The 26,274-nt window shown below is 47.1% G+C and overlaps 1 protein-coding gene across 9 annotated transcripts in view; it reads left to right on the forward strand.

Moving 5' to 3' along the window:
- Positions 1-26,274, forward strand: part of LOC140421308 (uncharacterized) — an 834,768-nt gene that overhangs the window by 683,453 nt on the left and 125,041 nt on the right. For 8 of the 9 annotated variants that reach the window (XM_072505936.1, XM_072505941.1, XM_072505938.1 and 5 more), the window contains 2 exons: positions 5,093-5,176; positions 18,876-18,977. In XM_072505936.1, the coding sequence (XP_072362037.1) occupies positions 5,093-5,176; positions 18,876-18,977 (186 nt within the window). The remainder of the gene's footprint in view (positions 1-5,092; positions 5,177-18,875; positions 18,978-26,274) is intronic. The other variant, XM_072505940.1, reaches the window with a different exon arrangement.

Consider the following 26,274-nt stretch of genomic DNA (forward strand, 5'->3'; position numbering starts at 1 on the left):
AGGCGCAAGTACCAGGCTGACCTTGATGAGATTCTGCGGGACATGTCTCGCCCTCAGATGAGAGTGGCTCAGGCAATGCAGAGCATGTCCCAGGTACTGAGGAGCAGCGCTGAGGGTGCCGACACCATGGGGAACCGCCAGGGCTGGCAGAGCCAGATGATGCAGGGGGAGGCGGGGTTCGAACCAGCTGCCCCTCCATCCCAAAGTTTACGCCAGGGCCCTATGAGCACAGGAGGAGAGGGTGCTGGTGCCAACCTGGGCCCATCCCACGGAGTGCTGATGGTGGCCACCAGCTCCCCCGAGTTCTACCCCTCTGATGAAGCCGCATCTCGGGGTCAACGCACAGGTCAAGGCTGTACATGTGACGCTGACAAGTGAGCCGGGGCCCTCCAGCCACAGGGCCCCCAGAGGACGCTCGCCAGGCGCATCGAAGGCCACGGGACGAGGTTAGCAGCTGGCTGTCTCCACCTCAGATGTGCATCCTGGGGAAACACCAAGACGTAGAGGTAGAGTTAGGAGGGCCAGGCACGTTGAGCATCACGGAGGGCACTGGGGTAGGGGGGAGGTGTTAGGTAGGGGTTGAGGTTGGGGGCTGGAGGGGGTGCACTTTCGGGGATGGGGTATTGTACAGAATATTAAACAACTTTTTGCACAACCGTTATGGTGCCTCTGTCACTTTCTTTAGCAAACTGTTTGGCGCCCAGCGCGGATCTCGTTTTTTGGCCTCTCCCGCTATTCACAGGCCTCATTTCACTTGAGCGTCAGTGCAACGAGGCGGAAGATGGCGCACTGTATCTTGGATTTGGCTTTTGTACAAGGCACCCACCAGCAAGTGTTTGCACAAAACCCTTGAGTTCGGTTTACTTGCAGTTGAATGGGGGACGAGACAGAGGTGTCCATTGTCTCTGCTTCTGTTTGCTCTGTCCATCGAACCACTGGCCACAGTGTTACGATCTTTCACTGAGCGAAAGGGATAAATTGGGGAGGGAGGGAAGGACGGAGCATTGGTTGTCCTTGTGTGAAGACGATTTGCTTCTTGAAAATCACGCACTCAGTCTGCATCATGGTTAGAATAATGGAGTGACGTGGAAGTTTCGGCTCCTTCCCGGGTATAAATTGAACTTGGACAAGAGCGAATACTTTCCAGTGAACCCCCCAGGGACAGGAGCCGATCTGGGCATGTTGCCTTTCCGCCTTGCCAGATCCAGATTTCGTTATCGGAATGTCCGGGTGGCCCACAATTGGGCCTCGCTTCATAAATTAAATGATGCTAGTCTGGTGAGTGGGGTTAAATCTGACTTGCGTAAGTGGGATAACCTCCCCCTGTCCCTGGCGGGCAGGGTTCAGACGGAATGTCCTCCCGAGGTTTTTATTACTTTTTCAGAATCTTCCCATTTTTCTTCTCAAATCTTTCTTTGCAAGAGTCAACAAAGTGATAGATTCTTTCATTTGGGTGGGGAAGACCCCAAGGATTTGTGGGGCGTTTCTTCGCAGAGAGAGAGACAGTCGGGTGGCTTCGCTTTCCCTAATTTGTTATTTTATTACTGGTCAGCTCATATTGAAAAAGTACTGGGAGTGACTCAAGTTTCAGAATTCCAAATGGGGCAGATGGCGGCGAGCTTTTGTCGTGGTTCCAGCTTGGGGCCTTGGTCACTGCCTCGCTTCTGTTTCCTTCCGCAAAATTTACCTCGAGTCCAGCCATGGTATTCACATTGAGGATTTGGAGGCAGTTTAGACAACATTGTAAGCTCAGTTCTGTTGGCTGTTAGCCACTATTTGTCAGAATCATCTCTTTGTGGCAGCAGATTTAGATTCAAAGTTCAGGTCAAGGGGGAAGGAGAGTCTGGAGAGGTTTGGGGACCTGTTTGTGGAGGGTAGGTTTGTACGATTTGAGGAGCCGTTGGACAAATTCCAACTCCCGAGGTGTAATTTATTCAGGTATTTCCACGTTCATGATTTGCTGTGGAAGGCGATCTCTTCATTTCCCTTGGCACCTTCGCCATCCCTCTTGAATAGGATCTCTGGCTGAGTTGGGTGAGAGGAGGATTTTGCACATTTCTGACCAAATCCTGTCTGTGGAGCAGGTTCCGTTGGATGTGGTGAAGAGGAAGTGGGAGGTTGAGCTGTGTCTGGCTTTTGATTTGGGTGCGTGGAGTGAGGCTCTTCACAGGGTCAACATTACCCCCTCCTGTGCGAAGCTCTGCTTGATTTCAGTTGAAGGTGGTGCACAGGGCGGATCTGACCACGACAAGGAAGAGTGTTTTTTCTTGGGGGTGGAGGTTAGGTGCGAACGTTGTTCTCAGGGGCCAGCGAAATATACCCACGTTTTCTGGTCGTGTCCTAAACTTGTAAACTTCTCTTTAACACCATGTAATAATTAATCATCTTTATTGTCACAAGCAGGCTTACATTAACACTGCAGTGAAGTTACTGTGAAAATCCCCTAGCCGCTACACTCCGGCGCCTGTTCGGGTACACAGAGGGAGAATTCAGAATGTCCAATTCACCTAACAGCACGTCTTTCGGGACTTGTGGGAGGAAACCGGAGCACCCGGAGGAAACCCACGCAGACACAGGGAGAACGTGCAGACCCTGCACAGACAGTGACCCAAGCCGGGAATCGAACCTGGGACCCTGGTGCTTTGAAGCAACAGTGCTAACCGCTGTGCTACCATGCCTTGACCAGGGATTCTTGATATCGAGGTAGAGCCTTGTCCGCTGGTGGGTTTCAGATTCATCTCTGTTGCAGAAGGGGGTGAAGGCGGATGCCCTCGCCTTTGCCTCATTGACAACTCGGAGGTGACTTATGGAGTGGAGATCTCCTACTCCGCCCAGTGCCTCGGCCCGGTTGGCTGACCTAATGGCATTTCTATATCCAGAGAAGGTCAAGTACACCATTGAAGGGTCGGTAGAAGGGTTCCGCTCGCGATGGTAGCCATCATTTTCTTTTCAGAGAGTTAGACACTGTCAGCTATTTGGTGGTGGTGGGGGGGGGGGTTAGTTTTTAGTTATATGTTGAAGGGTTGGGTTTAATGGGGTTGTTAATTATTGAGAGTGCTATTCATGCATTGTACCTTCATGTATTTGTTGTTTAGTGTGGCTTTATTTTGTTATAATGAAATATTTCTTCAATAAAAATATATTTTCTAAAAATACGGCCGCCCGAAAACTTGCCGACTCCCCGGTGGAATATTCACCACTTTTGTTGCCCAAAGTGACACTTAGTCAAAGTATTGGAAGGTTCCACCCGAGATATCCCTTCTGAAAAAGTGCTGGAACATTTAGAAGGTGCTACATCATTCAGAAGGGTATGTTGTTGAAAGGAAGAATATAAAAGTTTTTGGAGAAAGAACCGGTAATGGGATTAAGTAGCCAGATTGCTGCTGGTCGAGGGAGTAATGATGGCCAAGGTACTGGGTGAACTCAAATACTTTCATAGAATCATAGAATCCACAGATTCTCTGCAGTACAGAAGGAGGTCATTCGGCCCATCGAGTTGGCACCGACTCTTGGGAAGAGTACCGTGCCCAGGCCCAATTCCCGACCCGATCCCCAGAACCCCACCTAATCGTTTGGACACTAAGGGACAATTTAGCATGGCCAATCCACCTAGCCTGCACATCTTTGGACTGTGGGAGGAAACCGGAGCACCAGACACGGGGAGAAAGTGCAAACTCCACACAGCCAGTCACCCGAGGCCGGAATTGAACCCGGATCCCTGGAGCTGTGAGGCAGCAGTGCTAACCACTGTGCCACCATGCTGTCCCCTATTTGGGGGGATTAGATCTATTAACTCCAGGTGAAATGACAGAGCAACGGGAATACTTCTGTGGCAAAACCAAATGATGCTCAAGAATTCCATTGCTATTTACAGAGAGCTGAAACTTGAAAGCCCAAGTTGCTGAATGGTTTACAAAATACGTTAGCTTGATTTCTCTCAGCTTAATTGGTTCCCAGTTTATAGAAACAGCCCTCTTATGCCTGTCTGAGCAGGCGGGTGGACACTTGTTTGACATCTGTTATGATATCTGTGATTGCCGGGCTGCTCAAACCCAAAAGGGAAACTTGGCCAAGTTATCACAACCATTTGCAATTTGTATTTTATTACATATGAACATTGAAGTCAGGAACCCAACTTGCAGTACCACGTTTGGAGATTTAAATATTAAATTAAAACATTTATTAACAAATGGTAAAGAAAACTTGAACACACATTACATTTATACAGTTAAAATTTGTCCTACCAACATTTTCCAAAATATTTTTGCTTAGTTAAGATTACAGCCCCGATAGATTCTTCATCTGTAAATATTCCAGTAATATCACCACAGGACATCCATTGTTGCAATAGGGAAGGTGTTTCACAGGCTTCTGCCTCTCTCAGTTGAGAAAGAAAATCTAAGACTTGTAACAAAACGTTGCTTTCTAGAACAAGCAAACACTTTTCTCTGAGGGTGGATGGAGTGTCGCTTTGCTTCTTGTACAGCTCTTTCTAAACACAGCATATTCACCAGGATTTCACATGCCCACTCTCTCTGAATACAGCTTTCGATATTTTCTTAACTGTGCTGTTTTTCTCTTTCACCTTAAAACCCCATTGTTCTAAACTGTCTTTGAAGTTACCTTTTCCAGGCAATTCAAATCTTTCATGGTGTCTTTATGGCTACTACTTTGGTGTAAAAGTGCACTTAATATTTGGTTTCATTAATTTTTGATGTTAGCCAGCTGTAAATTTCCTTTCGAAATGCAACAACTGAACTTCAACTCCTTACTTATCTCCTAATGCATATTTCTAGTCATGTTATTTCTTGGTATCCCACGTCAGCTTTATTGTTCAGATACTTCCACTTCAAGTGCTTACCTTTACACCTTTTTATTATTTAAGCCTTGCAGTCTAACTGTCTTTGGTTTAATTAAATTAGTCACACCTCACAAATACACACACAAGCCTGTTTACCACAGTGATATTGGGGAAATGATCTTCCTTTACACACGTAATTAAAAGATATTATTTAATATATTGATGTGTAACACAGAAATTAGAGGTGATTCTGTTCTTTAACATTTTGTAATGTTTTCTGTGATGGAACAGAATACAATCACATACTCTTGCAAGACCCAGATGAGAAGAAGATACAGGAGGTCCTAGAGAACTTCCAGGAGGCAACACAAGAAGGTTAGGACAATAATCCTCTTGTTTCCATTACATGCCGTTGAGAAACAAGGATGAAACGAGAGTGACTGCCCTTGACATCAAGCTCAGGGAAGGTGGTAAAAGAGGGGGAGGGTGGCATTGTTAGTCAAGGACAGTATCACGGTGGTAGAAAGGACGTTTGATGAGGACTCGTCTACTGAGGTAGTATGGGCTGAGGTTAGAAACAGGAAAGGAGAGGTCACCCTGTTAGGGGTTTTCTATCGGCCTCTGAAAAGTTCCAGAGATGCAGAGGAAAGGATTGCAAAGATGATTCTGGATAGGAGTGAAAGCAACAGGGTAGTTGTTATGGGGGACTGTAACTTTCCAAATATTGACTGGAGACGCTATAGTTCGAGTACGTTAGATGGGTCCGTTTTTGTACAATGTGTGCAGGAGGGTTTCCTGACACAGTATGTAGATAGGCCAACGAGAGGCGAGGCCATTTTGGATTTGGTACCAGGTAATGAACCAGGACAGGTGTTAGATTTGGAGGTAGGTGAGCACTTTGGTGATAGTGACCACAATTCGATTAAGTTTACTTTAGTGATGGAAAGGGATAGGTATATACCTCAGGGCAAGAGTTATATCTGGGGGAAAGGCAATTATGATGCGATGAGGCAAGACTTAGGATGCATCGGATGGAGAGGAAAACTGCAGGGGATGGGCACAATGGAAATGTGGAGCTTGTTTAAGGAACAGCTACTGCGTGTCCTTGATAAGTATGAACCTGTCAGGCAGGGAGGAAGTGGTCGAGCAAGGGAACTGTGGTTTACTAAAGCAGTCGAAACACTTGTCAAGTGGAAGAAGGAGGCTTACGTAAAGATGAGACATGAAGGTTCAGTTAGGGCGCTCGAGAGTTACATGTTAGCTAGGGAGGACCTAAAAAGAGAGCTAAGAAGAGCCAGGAGGGGACATGAGAAGTCTTTGGCAGGTAGGATCAAGGATAACCTTAAAGCTTTCTATAGATATGTCAGGAATAAACGAATGACTGGACTAAGGGTAGGGCCAGTCAAGGACAGTAGTGGGAAGTTGTGCTTGGAGTCCGAGGAGATAGGAGAGGTGCTAAATGAATATTTTTCGTCAGTATTCACACAGGAAAAAGACAATGTTGTCGAGGAGAATACTGAGATTCAGGCTACTAGACTAGAAGGGCTTGAGGTTCATAAGGAGGAAGTGTTAGCAATTCTGGAAAGTGTGAAAATAGATAAGTCCCCTGGGCCGGATGGGATTTATCATAGGATTCTCTGGGAAGCTGGGGAGGAGATTGCTGAGCCTTTGACTTTGATCTTTAAGTCATCTTTGTCTACAGGAATAGTGCCAGAAGACTGGAGGATAGCAAATGTTGTCCCCTTGTTCAAGAAGGGGAGTAGAGATAACCCCGGTAACTATAGACCAGTGAGCCTTACTTCTGTTGTGGGCAAAATTTTGGAGAGGTTTCTAATCTTGGATAGGATGTATAATCATCTGGAAAGGAATAATTTGATTAGAGATAGTCAACACGGTTTTGTGAAGGGTAGGTTGTGCCTCATAAACGTTATTGAGTTCTTTGAGAAGGTGACCAAACAGGTGGATGAGGGTAAAGCAGTTGATGTGGATTTCAGTAAAGCGTTTGATAAGGTTCCCCATGATAGGCTACTGCAGAAAATAGGGAGGCATGGGATTCAGGGTGATTTAGCAGTTTGGATCAGAAATTGGCTAACTGGAAGAAGACATAGGGTGGTGGTTGATGGGAAATGTTCAGACTGGAGTCCAGTTACTAGTGGTGTACCACAAGGATCTGTTCTGGGGTCACTGCTATTTGTCATTTTCATAAATGACCTGGAGGAGGGCGTAGAAAGATGGGTGAGTAAAATTGCAGATGACACTAAAGTCGGTGGAGTTGTGGACAGTGCGGAAGGATGTGACAAGTTACAGAGGGACATAGATAAGCTGCAGCGCTGGGCTGAGAGGTGGCAAATGGAGTTTAATGCAGAAAAGTGTGAGGTGATTCATTTTGGAAGGAATAACAGGAAGACAGAGTACTGGGCTAATGGTAAGATTCTTGGCAGTGTGGATGAGCAGAGAGATCTCGGTGTCCCTGAAAGTTGCCACCCAGGTTGAGAGGGTTGTTAAGAAGGCGTACGGTGTGTTAGCTTTTATTGGTGGAGGGATTGAGTTTCGGAGCCATGAGGTCATGTTGCAGCTGTACAAAACTCTGGTGCGGCCGCATTTAGAGTATTGCGTGCAATTCTGGTCGCCGCATTATAGGAAGGATGTGGAAGCATTGGAAAGGGTGCAGAGGAGATTTACCAGAATGTTGCCTGGTATGGAGGGAAGATCTTATGAGGAAAGGTTGAGGGACTTGAGGCTGTTTTCGTTAGAGAGAAGAATGTTAAGAGGTGACTTAATTGAGGTATACAAGATGATCAGAGGATTGGATAGGGTGGACAGTGAGAGCCTTCTTCCTCGGATGGTGATGTCTAGCATGAGGGGCATAGCTTTAAATTGAGGGGAGATAGATATAAGACAGATGTCAGAGGTAGGTTCTTTACTCAGAGAGTAGTAAGGGTGTGGAATGCCCTGCTTGCAACAGTAGTGGACTCGCCAACACTAAGGGTATTCAAATGGTCATTGGATAGACATATGGACGATAAGGGAATAGTGTAGATGGGCTTTAGAGTGGTTTCACAGGTCGGCGCAACATCGAGGGCCGAAGGGCCTGTACTGCGCTGTAATGTTCTATGTTCTATGTTCTATGTTCAAGGCAGCATTTGATCGAGTGTGGCATCAGCTCTCCACAGGTTGGAGTCATCCCTGGCACAAAGGAAGGTGATTGTGGTTATTGGAGGTCAGTCATCTCAGTCCAAAGACATCACAGCAGGAGCCCCTCTGGGTAGTTTCCTAGGCCCAACCATCTTCAGCTCCTTCATCAATGACCTCACTTCCCACATAAGATCAGATGTGGAGTCGATCACTGATGACTGCACAATGATCAGCACCATTCAGCACCGTGCAAATACAGCAAGACCTGGACAATATCCAGGTTTGGGTTGACAAGTGGCAAGTAACACCCGTACCACACAAATGCCAGGAAATGACCATCTCCAATTAGATAGAATCTAACCACTACCCCTTGACATTCAATCTCATTGCCATCACTGAATGCCCTACTATCAACATCCTGGGGGTTACCATTGGCCAGGAACTGAACTGGACTGGCCATATAAATACTATGGTTAGAAGAGCAGGTCAGAGGCTAGGAATCCTGCAGGGGTAACTCACCCCTTGACACCCCAACACCTGTCTACCATCTACAGGGCACAAGGCAGGAGTGTGATGGAATAGTCTTCACTTACCTAGATGAGTGCAGCTCCAACAACACTCAAGAAGCTCGGTGCCTTCCAGGACAAAGCAGTCCGCTTGATTGGCACCCCTTCCACATTCACATTCACCACCAACGCACAATGGCAGCCGTGTGCACCATCTACAAGATGTACTGCAGGAACTCACCAAATGTCCTTGGATAGCACCTTCCAAACCTGCAACCACTACCATCTAGAACAGGCATTGTCAAACTCGGGGGCGCAACCCGCAGGTGGGTCGCGAGCGGGTGTTGGGAGGGTCGCGGAGACGTCCGTCACGGCGTTCCCGATCACACAAATCAACACGCAACAGCCGCTGCAGCCGGTTTTTAACTATGCCGGCTGCAAGAGGCCTTCAAAAAGGCCACAACCATATTTTTAAAATTGGCCGCTCTGCGCATGCGCACCGATGATCGGGCATGCATGCGCAGTGCAGACGCATTTTTTTTTTTATACGGTTGCAGCCTTTTTTTTTGACATGTTCGGGGGGCCAAAGGGACCATTTGGGCCAAAGGGACCCAAAACCATTTCCTCCATCTTAGTCAGCAACAAACAAGGGAAGAGAAAATGGTGGGTCGCGAAGGTCGGCCGGCGTGGCTCGCGAAGGTCAGCCGGCGTGGACCGCGAAGGTCGGCCGGCGTGGGTCGCGCAGGTCGGCCGGCGTGGGCCGCGGAGGTCGGCCGGCGTGGGTCGCGAAGGTCGGCCGGCGTGGGTCGCGAAGGTCGGCCGGCGTGGGTCGCGAAGGTCGGCTGGCATGGGTCACGAAGGTTGGCCGGGTTAGGACCCGAAGGTTGGCCGGTTGGTAAAAATGGGTCCCCGGAAAAAAAGTTTGAAGAACACTGATCTAGAAGGACAGGGGCCGCAGACACCTGGGAACCCCACCACGTGGAGGTTCCCTCCAAGTCACTCATCACCCTCACTTGGAAATATGTCCCCGTTCCTTCACTGTTGCCGTCTCAAAATCCTGGAGCTCCCTCCTTCATAGCACAATGGATGTACCTACACCTCATGGACTTCAGTGGTGCAAGAAGGCAGCTCACCCCCACCTTCTCAGGGCCAATTAGAGATGGGCCGCAAATGCTGGCCGAGACAGAAAAGTCCACATCCCATAATAATGAATTTTTAAAAATGTAATCCTGTTAATCCTGAAAATCCACAGTGCAACAGCTAATTTAATCACTGTTCACTCCACAGTACATGAATTTCCTATCCATTTAAAATATCCATCAAACAACAGGAAAACACTGATCACTATCCTTCGAAACTTATTTTTTTGTTTATTATTTTATGAAGTAAAATTTATCCGATTCCTTCCGAGATATTAACATGTTGGACTTGAGAAGACCAGTCAACACATCCAGCTTCTCCCGTATAATTGTGAGGCCTCCTGATCACAATGGAAATTACGCCCTACCCCACCCAGCCACACTTTATGTCCAGGGAAACATCAAAATTCTTTGGGCAACTAAATCTAGCGCAGGAGATTTGTGATTTGTGTAACAGGGCCTGAAAATGTTTGATAGAGAAACAGAAAATGCTGACCATTTCGGGCAACATCTGTGGAGCAAGACATAGAGTTAACATTTCAGGACAATGACCTCTGGTCAAAACCAAGATGGAAATGTAATAGGTTTTGAGAAAGTGAAAGGAGGGAGGTCTGTAATAAGTGGAGGACAGGAAAGGGTTAAATGCAGGTTTCATGGTGTACAAAAGCCAAAAGGAGTGGTAATGAGTAAAGTTAAGAAACAAAGAAATTGTTGAGGTGAGGTTAATTTTAGTTCTGCAGTGTTCAAGATCTGCTTTTCTCCACTTGTTAATTTAAAAAGTCTGTCAGTCGCATTATGTGAGGGAATCTTCGGAATGATTCCAGGAGTCAGTAATCCCAGCAAAGACCTTTGTTTTCCTGAAACTGGGGTGGGCAGGAAGGAGGAACAGTAACTGTTCACTCACTGATCCATCAACTCATTAAATGGCCAGAAAGGATGTGGAGGCTTTGGAGAGAGTAGAGAAAAGGTTTACCAGGATGTTGCCTGGTATGGAGGGTATTAGCTATGAGGAGAGATTGAATAAATTGGGATTGTTCTCCCTGGAAAGAAGGAGGCTGAGGGGCGACCTGATAGAAGTTTATAAAATTATTAGGGGTATAGTGAACAGTTGGAGCCTTTTTCCCAGGGAGGAAATGACAATTACAAGGGGGCACAAGTTCAAGGTGAGGGGGGATAGGTTCAGTGGAGATGTGCGGAGGACGTTTTTTACACAGAGGGTGGTGGTGGCCTGGAATGCACGGCCAAGTGAGGTGGTTGAGGCAGATACGTCAGCGACCTTTAAGACCTATCTGGATAGACACATGAACAGACGGGGTATAGAAGGATACAGGCGGTTGGTCTAGAAAGGACACGTGATCGGCGCAGGCCTGGAGGGCCGAAGGGCCTGTTCCTGTGCCGTATCGTTCTTTGTCCTGAAATCACAAGATATGATTTTGAGAAATGCTCTGCCTGAGGACACTTCCATAACATTTGAATAAATAGACAGTGGCAGCACCCTTTGTATTTTTATTTGCAAATAATCATGTCAGTAACATGTTGTTCTCTAATATGTTTCTGCATTGTTCCTCAAAATTGCTGTACCATGTTTCGAGAATAATAATAATAATCTTTAGTAGGGTTCCAAGTAGGTTTACATTAACACTGCAATGAAGTTACTGTGAAAAGCCCCTAGTCGCCACATTCCGGCGCCTGTTCGGGTACACAGAGAGAGAATTCAGAATGCCCAATTCACCTAACAAGCACGTCTTTCAGGACTTGTGGGAGGAAACCGGAGCACCCGGAGGAAACCCTCTCAAACACGGGGAGAACCTGCAGACTCCGCACAGACAGTGACCCAGCGGGGAATCGAACCTGGGACCCTGGCGCTGTGAAGCAACAGTGCTAACCATTGTGCCACCATGCCTGGGGCAGCCAGTTTTGCGGGATATCAAAATCACTTGTCGTCCTTTTATGCACTGTTTAAGCAGGCGTTTGAAACTGTTTGTTGGGAATCACCTTCATTCACCTCACTGGAGAGATGTATTTCAACCACACAGATTAAACTTTCAGGTGTTGTTATCCTATGTGAAATTATCAATTCCTGCAGTTCGTAGTGATTTTTTTTAAAATTATTGATTTAAACGCAATACAATTTTCCCAAAGGTAAAGGAACCTAGAACTAGAGGGCACGGGTTTAAGGTGAGAGGGGAGAGATACAAAAGAGACCAGAGGGGAAATTTCTTCACACAGATGGTGGTGAGCATCTGGAACGAACTGCCACTGGCAGTGGGAGAGACGGGTACAAAGTTTTCCTTTAAAAAACGGTTAGACAGTTACATGGGCTGGGTGGGTACAGAGGGATACGGGGCAAATGCGGGTCTGGGTGCTTTTAGCAACCAGAAAGTGAAATTGACAAAGGAGTGTGTTTTTCAGTCTGGGCTAGTGGACTGTGGTTTGACTGGGCAAGTGTTTCGTGAGTTAATCTGCGTTGCAGCCTGGAGAGATCATTTGTTTTTCAGCTTGGGGAGATTAAATCTTTGCTGGGTGGAGCCAAGGAAGGCAAAGAGACAATTTGAAAAGTTTTAGAGAGGCAGTTTGTGGATAAGCTTTGGACAGAGGAGTTGAATTCTGATCTTCCTGACGCTGAGTCCACAATTCTCTCACAGTAAGATAGATTGGGAACTGTATGTTCCTTTTCTTGTTATTTAATGGGAAATTGAGTAGTCCTGTTTAAGGGGTAAGCTGTTCATTTTGGGTATGAAACTGAAAACTTTAATATTGTATTTGTAGTTAAGTTTTGTTTTAAAAATACCCAAGTCCTATTTCTTTGTGCAATTACTCCTGGAGCAACTCATTCTTTCCGCACAATCTTGCAAAAAGTTTGGTCCAGTATCCTAGCACTGTAGGAGTCTGGTCTGGGATCATAATAAAACTGGGGGCTCGCCCATGATCTCAGGTATAATTCATTGTTTAGCTTGGAGTTATTGAACTTAAAGACAGTAACCGGGATTCTCCAAAATCCCAGCCAAGTGTTGACGCCGGCATAAACACCAGAGTGGTGCATGCCAGCGTCAACGGGCCTCCTGGCCCAGTGATTCAGCGGCCCTCAGGGGGCCAGAGTGCTGCGCGCTGCTCCGGCGCGGGTCCGCACATGCACGCGACGGCCATCTCCGCGCCGGCGCATGCGCGAGGTGGCCATTTCCACCCCGGCGCCGAGCAGCATTACGGAGCCCTGCAGCGGGCCCGCGCAGAAGGAGGTAGGCCTCCTCCAGATCGCGGGCGCACGCCGATCGGTAGCCCCAGATTGCGGGCCTGGACGCCGTGGAGGCCCCCCCGGAGCCTGATTCCCCCCCCGCCTCCGCCCCCCCCCCCCCCCCCCACCAGCGCAGCCACCATGGCCGCAGGTCCGAGCTCCCGCCAGGTGGTACCAGGTTGGAACCACACCAGCGGGACACGGCGGAATTCGGCCAGTTGACCGTGGAGAATCGCCGTCGACCACTCGGGCGCCAATTCCCCGATTAGCGTTGGAGCGGCGTGGCAGGAATTTCCCGCATCACCGCCAATTCTCCGTCCTGGCGCGAGCTCGGAGAATCCCGGCCAGTGCGTGCATATTTGGAACAATTGCATTATTTTAGGGTTTAAATAGGAAGTGACTGGAGATAGATGACTCTTTCAGTTGCAAACATTTTACTGGGTGTGGAAGTGATTACTCTGGATAGTTTACAAAGTGAGACTGAAGCACAATGTTTGGGTTTGGGAGAGAAGTTGCAGTTTACCTTATCAAAAAGGGCGAGGAATACAAGATAGACCTCAACATATAAATTTACCAGAAGCACAGCCTGAATCATTAGAATTACCTAGGAGTTATCTAGAATTCAACTACAAATTAAACAATTAGAAATGTAGGAAAAAGATAAGCAGAAAGAAATAGAACTGAATACATTGGAAATGAAAGCAAAGGAGAGATTGGCAATGGCAGAAGAAAAGGAAAAAGAGATGGCAGAAAAGGAAAAAGAGAGCACTTTTCGAAAGGAAATGGAAAGGAGGAAGATTGAGGTGGAAATGGAAACATTAGCAAAGGAAGAAAGGGGGAAGGAAAAAGAGAGAGAATTTGAACTTTGGAAACTGGCACAGCAAGGAGAACATCAACTTAAAAGGTTGGAATTAAAGGCAAAAGCTGAGGAAGCTCAAGAGGAAGAAGAAATACTTCCTAGCCAAAAGCATAGTCGGGACATGTTTAAATATACTCAAGAATTGTCTAGATTTGATGAGAAAGACGTAGAAGCCTTTTTCATCTCATTGAAAAAGTGGCTAAACAATTGAATTGACCAAAGACCATGTGGGTAGTGTTAGTTCAAACAAAGTTGGTAGGTTAAGCCAGTGAAGTGTTCGCATCACTATCAGAGGATGTATCTAGGCATTATTATGAGATAAGGAAAACCATGTTAAGTGCACATGAACTAGAGCCAGAAGCCTACAGTCAGAAGTTTAGAAATATAAAGAAATTATTAAACAAAATAATTTTGATGGGTGGATAAGAGGGTTAAAAATAGACCAAATTTATGATGCTCTTCGGGAAATAATTGTTTTGGAGGAATTTGAAGACTCACTTCCCACAGTAGTGAGAACTCGTGTGGAAGAACAAAGAGTTAAAACTGCTAGAAAGGTTGCAAAGGCCAATGCTTTTGAATTGTTTTTGACATCAATTTCAATCTATGAAGGACAAAAACTGGGGAAATTAGAAATTTACAACTTGCCAATGCAAAAGAGGTTCAGTTGGTGATGTTAAGGAGAGTGTGCCTCAGAGTAAGAAGGAAACCTATGATATTGGCAGAGAGATAAGAAAAATGAGATGTTTTCATTGTAATAAAGTTGGACATGCGTAGTCGCAGTGTTGGTGGCTTAAGAAAAGTATTGGGTAAGACAGACTTGGTAAAACAGGATAAGCCAGTGAAGTTTATTAAAGTGGGAGGAAAAACCATTGTCCCAGTGGAATATGTGCAACAGAGTTCCGACCTGTTCAGAGGTTGGCGGATAAGCAGGTACCAGAATTTTTTAAGGATTTTATTTGTGAGGGTAAGGTTTTTACAAACTATATTAAATGTTATTGTTTTAACAAGGGTAGGGACTTTTTCTTTAACTGTAAAAGTTTTTTAAAGTTTTCATTTTAACGGGCAGGAGAGCTCAAAGCCGTGGTATGCTCCTCCTGTTCTATGTGGGGAGCCAGACACATTTCCAGTCCCCGGGACCAGCATGTGTGCAGGACATGTGTCCAACTGCAGCTCCTTGAAGCTTGGGTTTCAGAGCTGGAAGGATGGTTGGGGACACTGCGGAGCATCCGCGAGTCTGAGAGCATCATGGTCAGCACGTTCGGAGAGGTGGTCACACCACAGCTGAAGGGACCTGAGGACAGAAGCGAATGGGTAACCACCAGGCAGTCCAGTAGAAACAGGCAGGTAGTTCAGGAGTCCCCGCAGGTCCTGCTTGAAAATTGGCATTCCATTTTGGAGGGCTTGCTCCTTCTGAGAATGAGGACAGAGCGAAACCTCTGGCGCCACAAGCAGCCTGTCAGTACGGGGGAGGGGGGCAGGGCGGAAGAAAGGAAGACCAATTGTAATAAGGAATTCTGTAGGAACAGATAGGCGTGACTGTGGCCATCAACGTGACTCCAGGGTGGTGTGTTGCCTCCCTGGTGCCAGGATCCGAGATGTCACTGAACGGCTGCAGGGCATCCTTAAGCGGGAGGGTGATAAGGCAGAGGTCATGGTAATGCCGGTACCAATGACATAGGTGAAAAGAGGGATAAGGTCAAGCATCAGAATTCAGTAGTCTAAAAAGCAGGACCTCTCGGGTTGTAATCTCTGGATGCACCACGTGCTGGCAAATACAGAAATAGGAGAATGGCGCAGATGAATGTGTGACTTAAGAGTTGGTGCAGGAGGGAGGGCTTTAGATTCCTGGATCACTGGGACTGTTTCTGAGGAAGATGAGACCTGCACAAGCGGGACGATCTACATCTGAACCAGAGCGGGATACATCTTTTCCGAAGTGGTTCCTAGTGCTGTTGGGAGGATTTTAAACTAATTTGGCAGGGAGGGAGGGGGACACAGACTGTTGGCAGAAAAGGGACACAGCATAATGCTGAAAAGCAATCATGTCAAAGGGTGTACAGCGGTATTAATATTCAACGGAGTACGGCTAGGCTGGATGGCCTCTCCTTTAATGCCAGGAATATTCCAGGTAAAGCGGATGAGTTAAGGACGAGGATTGTTATGTGGAAGTGTGATTTGGTAGCCGTCATGGAGACATGGTTGAGGGAGGGGGCAGCATTGGCATTTCAACATCCCAGAATATAAAATCTTTAAGGGTGACAGAGGAGGGGGTAAAAGAGGACGAGACATTGCATTATTGGTTAAGGTGTCAGTTATTGCAGTAAGAAGGGACATCAAATGAAGCTTTGGAGAGCTTAGGAATAAAAAATAGACAGCCACATTGCTAGATGTGATGTGGAGATGCCGGCTTTGGACTGGGGTGGGCACAGTATGAAATCTTACAACATCAGGTTAAAGTCCAGCAGGTTTGTTTGAATACACTAGCTTTCCGAGCGCAGCTCCTTCCTCAGGTGAGACTGGGAATTCTCCGAGATCTCTTCCAAAGACCAGAAGGAAGGTACTGGGGGTGGAGGTGATACTTGGAAGCCCTCGGTGTCACCATTCTAACAAGGTGGGACACGCTGGTTCAGCATGTTGGAAGTTGCAAGGAAAGCCCATGGGACTTGTGGGGGTACAGAGGGAAGATTCTGAAAATGTAACAAAAGTGGAGAATACTACGGTACAAACTGTAGTATTAACTGGACTTCGGAGATCTGAGATGAACGCTGCTGTGAGAGCAGGTGTGAGGGATGAGATAGATGAGAGAATTGCTGGATATGTGTTCAAGGGGAAGGTTGTCCCATTTTCCTTATCTGATGTCGCCAAACCCATAACAATTGAAAGGGATACAGGTACTACTCAAACTCTCGCGCTGGTTTTACCTCCAGAAAGCTCAGTAAAAGCTGAGGTATTTGTGAATGGGATAGGTGGAAGTTGTATCCCATTTCCATTGTATAAAGTACAATATTGAGTGTGATTTAGTGTCAGGTCCAGTAGTTGTTGGAGTGGTTGAGCAATTCCCAGTAAAAGGAGTAGACTTTTGTGAAATGATTTTGCGGGAGTGAAAGTTGTAGCTTCGCCCATGATGCAGACAGAGAGTCCAAAGGAAGTACTGCAGTTATCACAACAGTAAGGCATGCAGGTGTTAGGAGAAGTCAGTGGGCAGTCGAGGACTCAGAGAAAGAGTTGGTGACAGCCGTTGGTCACATAGCTAATGACAGCGGTCGTGAACCAGCTCCTGAGAATTTTCAGACCGAAGGTGACCATAAGGATGAGGAGTCAGACGCAGGTCTTGACTTCAATTCTTGTTCTGTTTATGAGGTAACGGTAAACAATTGTTGCAAGAGTGATGAGAGGGAGGAGGAGTCAGATGAGTGTCTTGACTTTGATTTCGGTTCTGACTGTGAAGTGATGATAAACAGCTGTTACCAAATAAACCCGTCACTCATTGGTCTTGAACAATTGGCAAGTAATTCTCCCAAAGCTAGTAAAGGAGATAACAAACTAGAAGAAGAAAATGAATTGGACTTTTCTAAACGTAACTTGTTCCCGCTTCTTGCAGTAAACCCACTGCCATTCGCTTCAGGGGAAGGAGTTCCCAGAGCAGGCTTCCTTTGAAGGAAAGGATACCTGGCTGTACAACATCAGTTAGTCAGAACGAGGGCAGTAGGAATGGGAAGTGATACAAAGTCAGCGGCTGGTTGACCCACATTCTTTTGAAGGTCTACAGCGCTCTTCAAGGTAACAGACGTAGATAGCAAGGGAGATGACGTAAGTGGCAATCAATCCCTTTCGAGAGAAGGGAGATGGAGAACCCCCTAAGTGGTTCTACGCTCACAGATGTTAGAAAAACACAAAATAATGCCAATAATGAACCATGGTCTGATTCTAACAGTATCCCAAATACTTTGGATGCTTCACAGCTCCAAGATCCCAGGTTCGATTCCCCTCTGGCTCACTGTCAGTGCGGAGTCTGCATGTCCTCCCCGTGTCTGCGTGGGTTTCCTCCGGGTGCTCCAGTTTCCTCCCACAGTCCAAAGATGTGCAGGTCAGGTGGATTGGCCATAGTGTCCAAAACGGTTAGGTGGGGTTACTGGGTTATGGGGATAGGGTGGAGGTGGGGTTTGGGTAGGATGCTCTTTCCAAGGGCTGGTGCAGACCCGATGGGCCGAATGGCCTTCATCTGCTCTGTAAATTCTATGATTCTATAGAGAAGCAAAATCGGAATCTTAAAAGCACAAATCATGTTTTATCGTATTATTAATTCGAGATACAAGTGGTGGTTACGAAAACTCCGATGAGGAGGTAAAAGTTGTCACGCAAGGAATGATACATATGCAGTTAACCAGCCCCGAGGGAGCTGCCCTCTCAGCTGTACCTGTTGCAGTAGGTACCCATGTGAAGGACAAGAGAGAATGTTCAGCTGGAAGGGTTGAAAAACATCCATTGGATAAAAGTGAGTCCAATACTCTCAGCGTTGACAATCCTACTTGCAGTTTAGTTGTAAGAGATGCTCAATGTTCGATGAAACGTTCATTGGACAATCAGGAAACACTGATGGCGTTACATGACGTACAGAAAAAGATACATATGGTAAAGATACTAAAAGAACATTGAGTTATAGGGAAGCACTAGGGGGCACTCTGTTATCTACCCATGCTGTGAACCTCAAAAGCTGTGAACGACTAAAGCCAGCTTGGGAAGATGAGGTTATTGTTGGTGCAGCCAGAGAATGCAGAGAGATATTTTGAAAAGCTTTTGAGAGGCAGTTTGAGGAACGGCTTTGGAGAGACGAGTTGAATTCTGATCTGCCTGTGACATCTCGGTAAGCAGCAGGGAGCCAACAACCAATAGTGCCAACAACCTTCGAGATGCTATTGCTCTAAAGTTAGCATCCACAATTCTCCCACAGTAAGATAGATTGAGAGCTGTACGTGTCTTCTTGTAATACCAAAGCCCTATTTCTTCACATAATCACCCCTGGAGCGAATCATTCTTTCCGCGCAGTCTTACAAAATAAACTCAAATATTGGGGTTTTGGTCCAGTATTTTGGCCACTGTTGAGGTCTGGTCTGGGATGGTAATATTAGCAATGAAAGTCAAAGGAATATTAGGTTTTTGTGCTCAATTGCACGTCTCTCAGCATACCAATTATACATTACAGATCAACGGAAACATAGGAAAAAGCGAAAAGGCAAAAGGTTATCGAGGAGCAATGAATCTTCTGATGACTTCAGAGACAGTGTTTGGCAACAACAGCAAGGAGGTGAGACTGCTATTCAATTGCATTTTGCTTGAACATTTATAACCGAGGTGTGAATACTGGAATAAATTGGAGCTGGGGAGTTCTTCTGTGCGAACTTTAGAGAAATAGCGTCTGGCATGTTGTGGACACAATTCTCTGGGCTTCCCGCTGCTTACCAAGATGTCACAGTGGACAATTGGCTTACGGGGAATTACATTTCTATCGCACCTTTCAAGGCCTCATCATGTTTCAAAGCACTTCACAGCCAATTACATACTTCTGAAGTGCAGTCATTTGTAACGTAGGTATTATGGCAACCAGGTTGCGTACAGCAAGTCTCACAGAGAGGAAAGAATGCCCAGATTATCTGGTGTGGTTCTTTTCTCAATGTTATTATTTTTCTCCCCCTGTCCAGTCTCTTCCCACCTATATCTGTGACACTTCAGACACCCTCTACCACTTTTCTGTTTTCTGGCTATAAAATTTCAATATGGTTAGTTTAATCTCTTAATACTCCATCCCTTCATCTGACTGAACTTTTTCCCAGATTGAAGAACTTCTTGTTGCTATGGGAACTGTATGAGTTGGAGCTAAACCTTCCGTTTTTGTCAGAAATGTGGAACGTTTTTAGTTCCAGTCCTGGTGAGTTCCTGACTTCTTCCTGTACATTGATAACCAACTTGTTTTCACCTTGAATGAGAAAACATTGTCAATTTGCTTCCAATTTCAATCCTTCCCTTGCCTATTTCCTCGACTTTGGTTTCTGGTGATACTCTCTTTTGTGAGGGCCACAAAGAATCAAGCACGAGTTTTAAGGATACAAAGTAATAACATTTATTTACAATAACATATATATATAACAGCAGCAGCAACTTCCCTTGCTGCACACTCCTTCCTGCTGGTTCCTAAACTGGCCAGCTTTATTTATACTAGGAGTTTACTAATGATTTCTCCGCACCCCTCTTTGGGGAAGCTCATACTCGCACAGGATTGTGAGATTGTCAGTAGTCCCCAGCCAATGGTAAGTAGGCAGGTTATAACATCCCTCCCCCCCCAAAGTCCAAGGAATCCACCGAAGACCCTGGCGAAGGAGGGCGTCGGTCTCGTTTTGCCGCAGGCCGGACACCATTTGCACGCGGCGCTGGATCAGGCGGCGTGTAACGAGACGGAGACCGGCGCTTCCGTGATGAACGGCGCAACGGTTGTACATCCACGGCCCGTGGACCCGAGGATTCCCCCTCTGATGCATCCTGTGTCTCCATCTAGGAGTCAAAGTCTGCTGCCTCCGTCATGTCAGCGTCTCTATCTCCATTCGGTTCTGTAACGACATGCGCAGTCTTCGAGTGAGGCACCAGTGGAATATTGCGAGGACTACCTTCCCTTGTCTCTGGTCTCTGCGGCTGTAGAAATGAGCTCCGGGGGCAGGGAATCTTTTGAGGGGATAGTCTTCTGGACCGAACGTGGTCTACATGTTTGCGCTGGAGACGATCCTGGGCTTGCACCTGGTAAGATACAGGGCCCGTTTGGCGAAGGATTACACCAGGAACCCACTGAGCACCACCAGCAAAATTCCGAATGAACACTGGGTCACCGGGCGCAAACTGCCGAATCGGCCGATGCCGAGAAAATCCCTGTCCCTGCCGTTCTTGTGTGCGGCATACTTTTGCGCCAATGTCCGGGAAAACCATACTAAGGCGGGTGCGAAGTCTCCGGCCCATTAGGGGTTCTGCGGGAGCTACCCCAGTCACCGCATGGGGGGTGGTCCTATACGTAAACAAAAAGCGAGCCAGTCTCGTGTCCATTGATCCGGAAGACTGCTTCTTTAGGCCTCTTTTGAATGTCTGCACTGCGCGCTCTGCCAACCCATTTGAAGCCGGGTGGTAAGGGGCAGTGCGGATATGGTGTATGCCGTTCATCTTCGTGAACCTCGCAAACTCCTCACTCGTGAATGGAGTGCTGTTATCCGTGACCAGCACCTCGGGGAGGCCATGCGTACTAAACGACAAACGCATCTTTTCAATTGTTGCGCAGGACGTTGGCCCCTGCATCTTATGCACCTCTAGCCATGTAGACTGGGCGTCAATTAATAGAAGGAACATGGATCCTTGAAAAGGGCCTGCGAAATCTGCATGCAAGCGTGCCCAAGGCCGCCCTGGCCATTCCCAGTGATGTAGGGACGCAGCCGGCGGAAGCTTCTGATGCTCCTGGCAAATGGAGCAGTTTTAGGCCACCTTCTCAATGTCGGTGTCGAGGCCTGGCCACCAGATATAACTCCGGGCCAACATTTTCATTTTGGTCACACCTGGATGCCCATTGTGCAAATCTGTTAGTATCAGCTCCTGGCCTTTTTCCGGGACAATCACACGCGTCCCCCACAAGAGGATGCCGTCTTCCACGCTGAATTCTGACAGCTTAGAGGAAAATGCCCGCAACTCGCCTGGGAGCTGTCTATGCTGCCCACCATACAGGACTATGTGCCGAACCTTTGACAGGATTGGCTCCGTCTGGGTCCACTCACGGATCTGTGATGCCGTGACAGGCAAGGTGTCCATAAAATTTAGGGTTGCAACCACCTCACCGGTCGTGGGGGTCGACATGGGGCCGGTCGATAAAGGCAATCGGCTCATTGCGTCGGCATTTGCTATCTGCGTACCTGGTTTGTGCTCCAGAGAATACTCGTATGCAGCAATCAACAAAGCCCAGCGCTGGATCCGTGCGGAAGCAATGGGCGGTATTGGCTTATCCTCTCTGAAAAGTCCCAGCAGAGGCTTATGATCAGTCACGATAGTGAAATGGCGGCCATACACGTACTGGTGGAAGCGTTTCTCCGCAAAAACCACTGCCAGGCCCTCTTTCTCGATCTGCGCGTACTTTTTCTCCGCTGCAGTCAATGTGCGGGAGGCGAAAGCTATCGGTCGCTCGGCCCCATTCTCCATCTTGTGGGACAGGACGGCCCCAATACCATACGGGGATGCATCACATGTGACGAGCAAAGGCTTTCCAGGATCACAGTGGACTAGTAACCCAGACAACGACAATTGTTGTTTTACCCGCCGGAAAGCGGTTTCTTGCGGCTGACCCCAAACCCAGATGTGATTTTTCTTTAGCAGAAGGTGCAACGGGGCCAGCGTAGTTGCCAGATTGGGGAGGAACTTCCCGTAATAGTTTACGAGACCGAGAAAAGAACGAAGATGCGAAGTGTCAGTCGGGGCGGAGGCCTGTTGAATTGCATGCACCTTCTCTGCGACAGGGTGCAAACCTTCGCGGTCCACCCGATAACCTAGGTAGACTACTTCCTTTGCCTGAAATACGCACTTTGTGCGACGTAAACGGACTTCAGCCTCCGAAAGGCGTCTAAGGACAGCCTCCAGATTCTCTAAATGTTCCTGCTCCGACGTCCCTGTAATCAAAGCGTCATCTAAGTAGACAGCAACACGTGGTAAACCTCTCAAAATGCCCTCCATAACACGTTGAAAAATTGCGCAGGCGGAGGATACTCCAAAGGGCAACCGTGTATATTCATACAGGCCCCGGTGTGTATTAATCGTTACATATGGTCGGGAGGCAGGGTCCAGCTCCAACTGCAGGTAGGCGTGACTCATATCTAATTTTGTGAACGAGAGTCCACCTGCAAGCTTCGCGTAGAGATCCTCTATGCGAGGCATTGGATATCGGTCGAGTCGGGAAGCCGTATTCACTGTAAGTTTATAGTCGCCACACAAGCGAACTGTGGCATCTGGCTTCATTACAGGTACAATTGGTGCTGTCCAGTCAGCAAAACGGACGGGCCTGATAATACCCAAAATCTCCAATGAGTGAGCTCCAGGGGTCCTCTCAGCGGTATTAAACCGGTAACGCTGGACTATTGTGGATGGGGTTGGGTTAAAATGTTGCCCCACTATATTCACAAGTTCATCAAACGTTTTGGTGTCCGGCGCAGCTGGGTACGTAAGGCTCCTAATCACCCCAAACGTATGCGGGCCGCAGGCGGTGAGCAATATGATCACCTGGCGCTCGTTTTCGGTGATATTGTTTGCCCGGAAATAGTAACGCATCCGTTGTGTGTACTGGTTCCAGCTTTCCAGCGCAGCATCAAAAACATCCAAACGTCCGTACAGAGGCATGGTATAATAGAAAACAACTTCCAACCTGTATCCAACAAAAATCCAGGGAGGTGGCTTCAGCAGTGTAGACAGCTATTCACTTTAACCTTCGTCGCCAGTTTTGTGAGGGCCACAAAGAATCCAGCACGAGTTTTAAGGATACAAAGTAATAACATTTATTTACAATAACATATATATATAACAGCAGCAGCAGCAACCTCCCTTGCTGCACACTCCTTCCTGCTGGTTCCTAAACTGGCCAGCTTTATTTATGCTAGGAGTTTACTAATGGTTTCTCCGTCCCCCTCATTGGGGAAACTCATACTCCCACAGGATTGTGGGATTGTCATTAGTCCCCAGCCAATGGTAAGTAGGCAGGTTATAACAGTCTCCCAAACAATATCCGTTGTAACCAAATAATAAAAAGAGAAAATGCTCGAAATACTCAGCCGGTTTAAGCAGCATCTGTGGGGAGAGAAATAGAATTAATATTTTGGATCAATGATCTTTAATCAGAATTCACTATCCATCTTTCAGTTTAATATAGTACATTCCCTGCTCACAATGCAGACTCCTCTACACTGGGCAGCATATTGAAAGCATATTGGGTGACCATTTTGCTGAACACTTCCATTCAGTTTATAAGTGTTTTCTCAAATTCCCATCAACTGTCGCCTCACTTGTCTGCTCCACAACCACTTCTCTGTCCCTGGCCTCTTACGGTGTTTCACTGAAGCTCAACGTGAACCTCCGGAACAGCATCTCTCTTTCAAAGAACAAAAAGAACAAAGAACAATACAGCACAGGAACAGGCCCTTCAGCCCTCCAAGCCTGCGCCGATCATGTGTCCTATCTAGACCACCAACCGCCTGTACCCTTCTATACCACGTCTGTTCATGTGTCTATCCAGATAAGTCTTAAAGGTCGCTGACGTATCTGCCTCAACCACCTCACTTGGCCGTGCATTCCAGGCCACCACCACCCTCTGTGTAAAAACACTTCCCCGCACATCTCCACTGTACCTATCCCCCCTCACCTTGAACTTTTGCCCCCTTGTAATTGTCATTTCCGCCCTGGGAAAAGACCTCCAACTGTTCACCCTATCTATACCCCTAATAATTTTATAAACTTCTATCAGGTCACCCCTCAGCCTCTCCAGGGAGAACAATCCCAGTTTATTCAATCTCTCCTCATAGCTAATACCCTCCATACCAGGCAACATCCTGGGAAACCCTTTCTGTACTCTCTCCAATGCCTCCACATCCTTCTGGTAGTGCGGTGACCAGAATTGGACCCAGTATTCCAAATGTGGCCTAACCACAATAAGCTTTTATACTCGTTTCCTCGTCCTATGAGGGCAAGCATGCCATATGCTTTCTTTCGATTGGATGTTTCCCACCCTTCTGGATTGAACACAGCGATCATGACCTCTGCACCTGTGGGCAGCATGGTAGCATAGTGATTAGCACAATTGCTTCCCGGCTTGGGTCACTGTGCGGAGTCTGCATGTTCTCCCCCTGTGTGCGTGGGTTTCCTCCGGGTGCTCCGGTTTCCTCCCACAGTCCAGAGATGTGCAGGTTAGGTGTCCAAAAATTGCCCTGAGTGTTGGGTGGGGTTACTGGGTTATGGGGATAGGTTGGAGGTGTGGACTTGGGTAGGGTGCTCTTTCCAAGAGCTGGTACAGACTCGATGGGCCGAATGGCCTCCTTCGGCACTGTAAATTCTATGAAATCTATAGCTAACGTTCTATATAACTGTAACATAATTATCAAGCTTTTATACTCGATACCTCGTCCTATGAAGGCAAGCATGCCATATGCTTTCTTTCGATGGGATGTTTCCCACCCTCCTGGACTGAACACAGCGATCATAACCTCTGCACCTATTTTGGTTTGTGATGTGTGGTGTTGCTTTTGGACTGTAGCTGTTGAGAATGATTCTTCTTCCCCATTTACTCTTCCAATGGGCACAACCTTTCTTTCTTTCCCTGTCACTTTGCCTTGCACCATTATCCCTTATTTGGTCAGCAAATCCATCCCGCCTTCCAGCCCATCACAGACATTTGCCTTTTGTTCTATTCTTGCCTCTCCTTTCTTCCTGCTTCAAAGCTTATTTTTAACTGAGCTAACATCTCTCTTTTTTTTCCAGTTCTGATGAAAGGTTATTGAAACATTAACCATCCACAAGTGGAAGTAACATCCCTACATCTCACCCTGTCAAATGCTTGCATAATCCTGAAGACTTTCTATCAGTTTACCACTGGGCCTTCTCGTAAAGGACCACTGACTTGTTCAATCTTTCCAAATAGGTACAGTGCTTCAATTCTGGGGCCTCATGTGGCCCCATGCCTAATATGGGAAGATAAGGATAGGAGGGGGGCTAGTTATCCAGACTCGAGCCTGTTCCATCGTTTTGTGTGATCAAAGTTGATTTGTGACCCACCTGCCTTATTGAATTCCCTCATCCTTGACTGCCCAACTGTTTATTTTTATAATTAGAGTACCCAATTCATTTTATCCAATTAAGGGGCAATTTAGCGTGGCCAATCCACCTCTCCTGCACATCTTTGGGTTGTGGGGGCGAAACCCTCGCAGACACGGGGAGAATGTGCAAACTCCACACTGACAGTAACCCAGAGCCGGGATCGAACCTGGGACCTCGGCGCCGTGAGGCAGCAGTGCTCAGCAATGCGCCACCGTGCTGCCCGCTAGTTTCTTTTTATTTAACCTGTCTGTTCTCCTGTATACCTTGAAAACATCAATCAAATCAGCGCTCAACCATTTAAATTCTAGGGAACACAAACCCGTTTTTAAAAATGTTCCTTTATAGCTTTACCCTCGCAGTCCAGGTATCATTCTAGTAAAACCTACGCTGCACTCCCTCCAGGGCCAATATAGAACGGAGCAGTGATAAACCACACAGGTTTCCTCCCACAGTCCAAAGATGTGCGGGTGAGGTGGATTGGCCATGCTAAATTGCCCCTTAGTGTCAAAAAAAGGTTAGGTGGGGTTACGGGGATAGGGTGGAGGTGTGGGCTTAGGTAGGGTGCCCTTTCTAAGGGCCAGTGGATGCTCGATGGGCCGAATGGCTTCCTTCTGCACTGTAAATTCTATGATTCTATGACTGTTTCACAGCCTTTTGAGCAAAGAAGGTGGTCCTCATCTTAGTCTTAAATTATTTATGCATTACACTGGGCCTATGCACCCCCTTTTTTA

Source organism: Scyliorhinus torazame, chromosome 5, assembly GCF_047496885.1.
Source record: "Scyliorhinus torazame isolate Kashiwa2021f chromosome 5, sScyTor2.1, whole genome shotgun sequence".
NCBI classification, from domain to species: domain Eukaryota; kingdom Metazoa; phylum Chordata; class Chondrichthyes; order Carcharhiniformes; family Scyliorhinidae; genus Scyliorhinus; species Scyliorhinus torazame.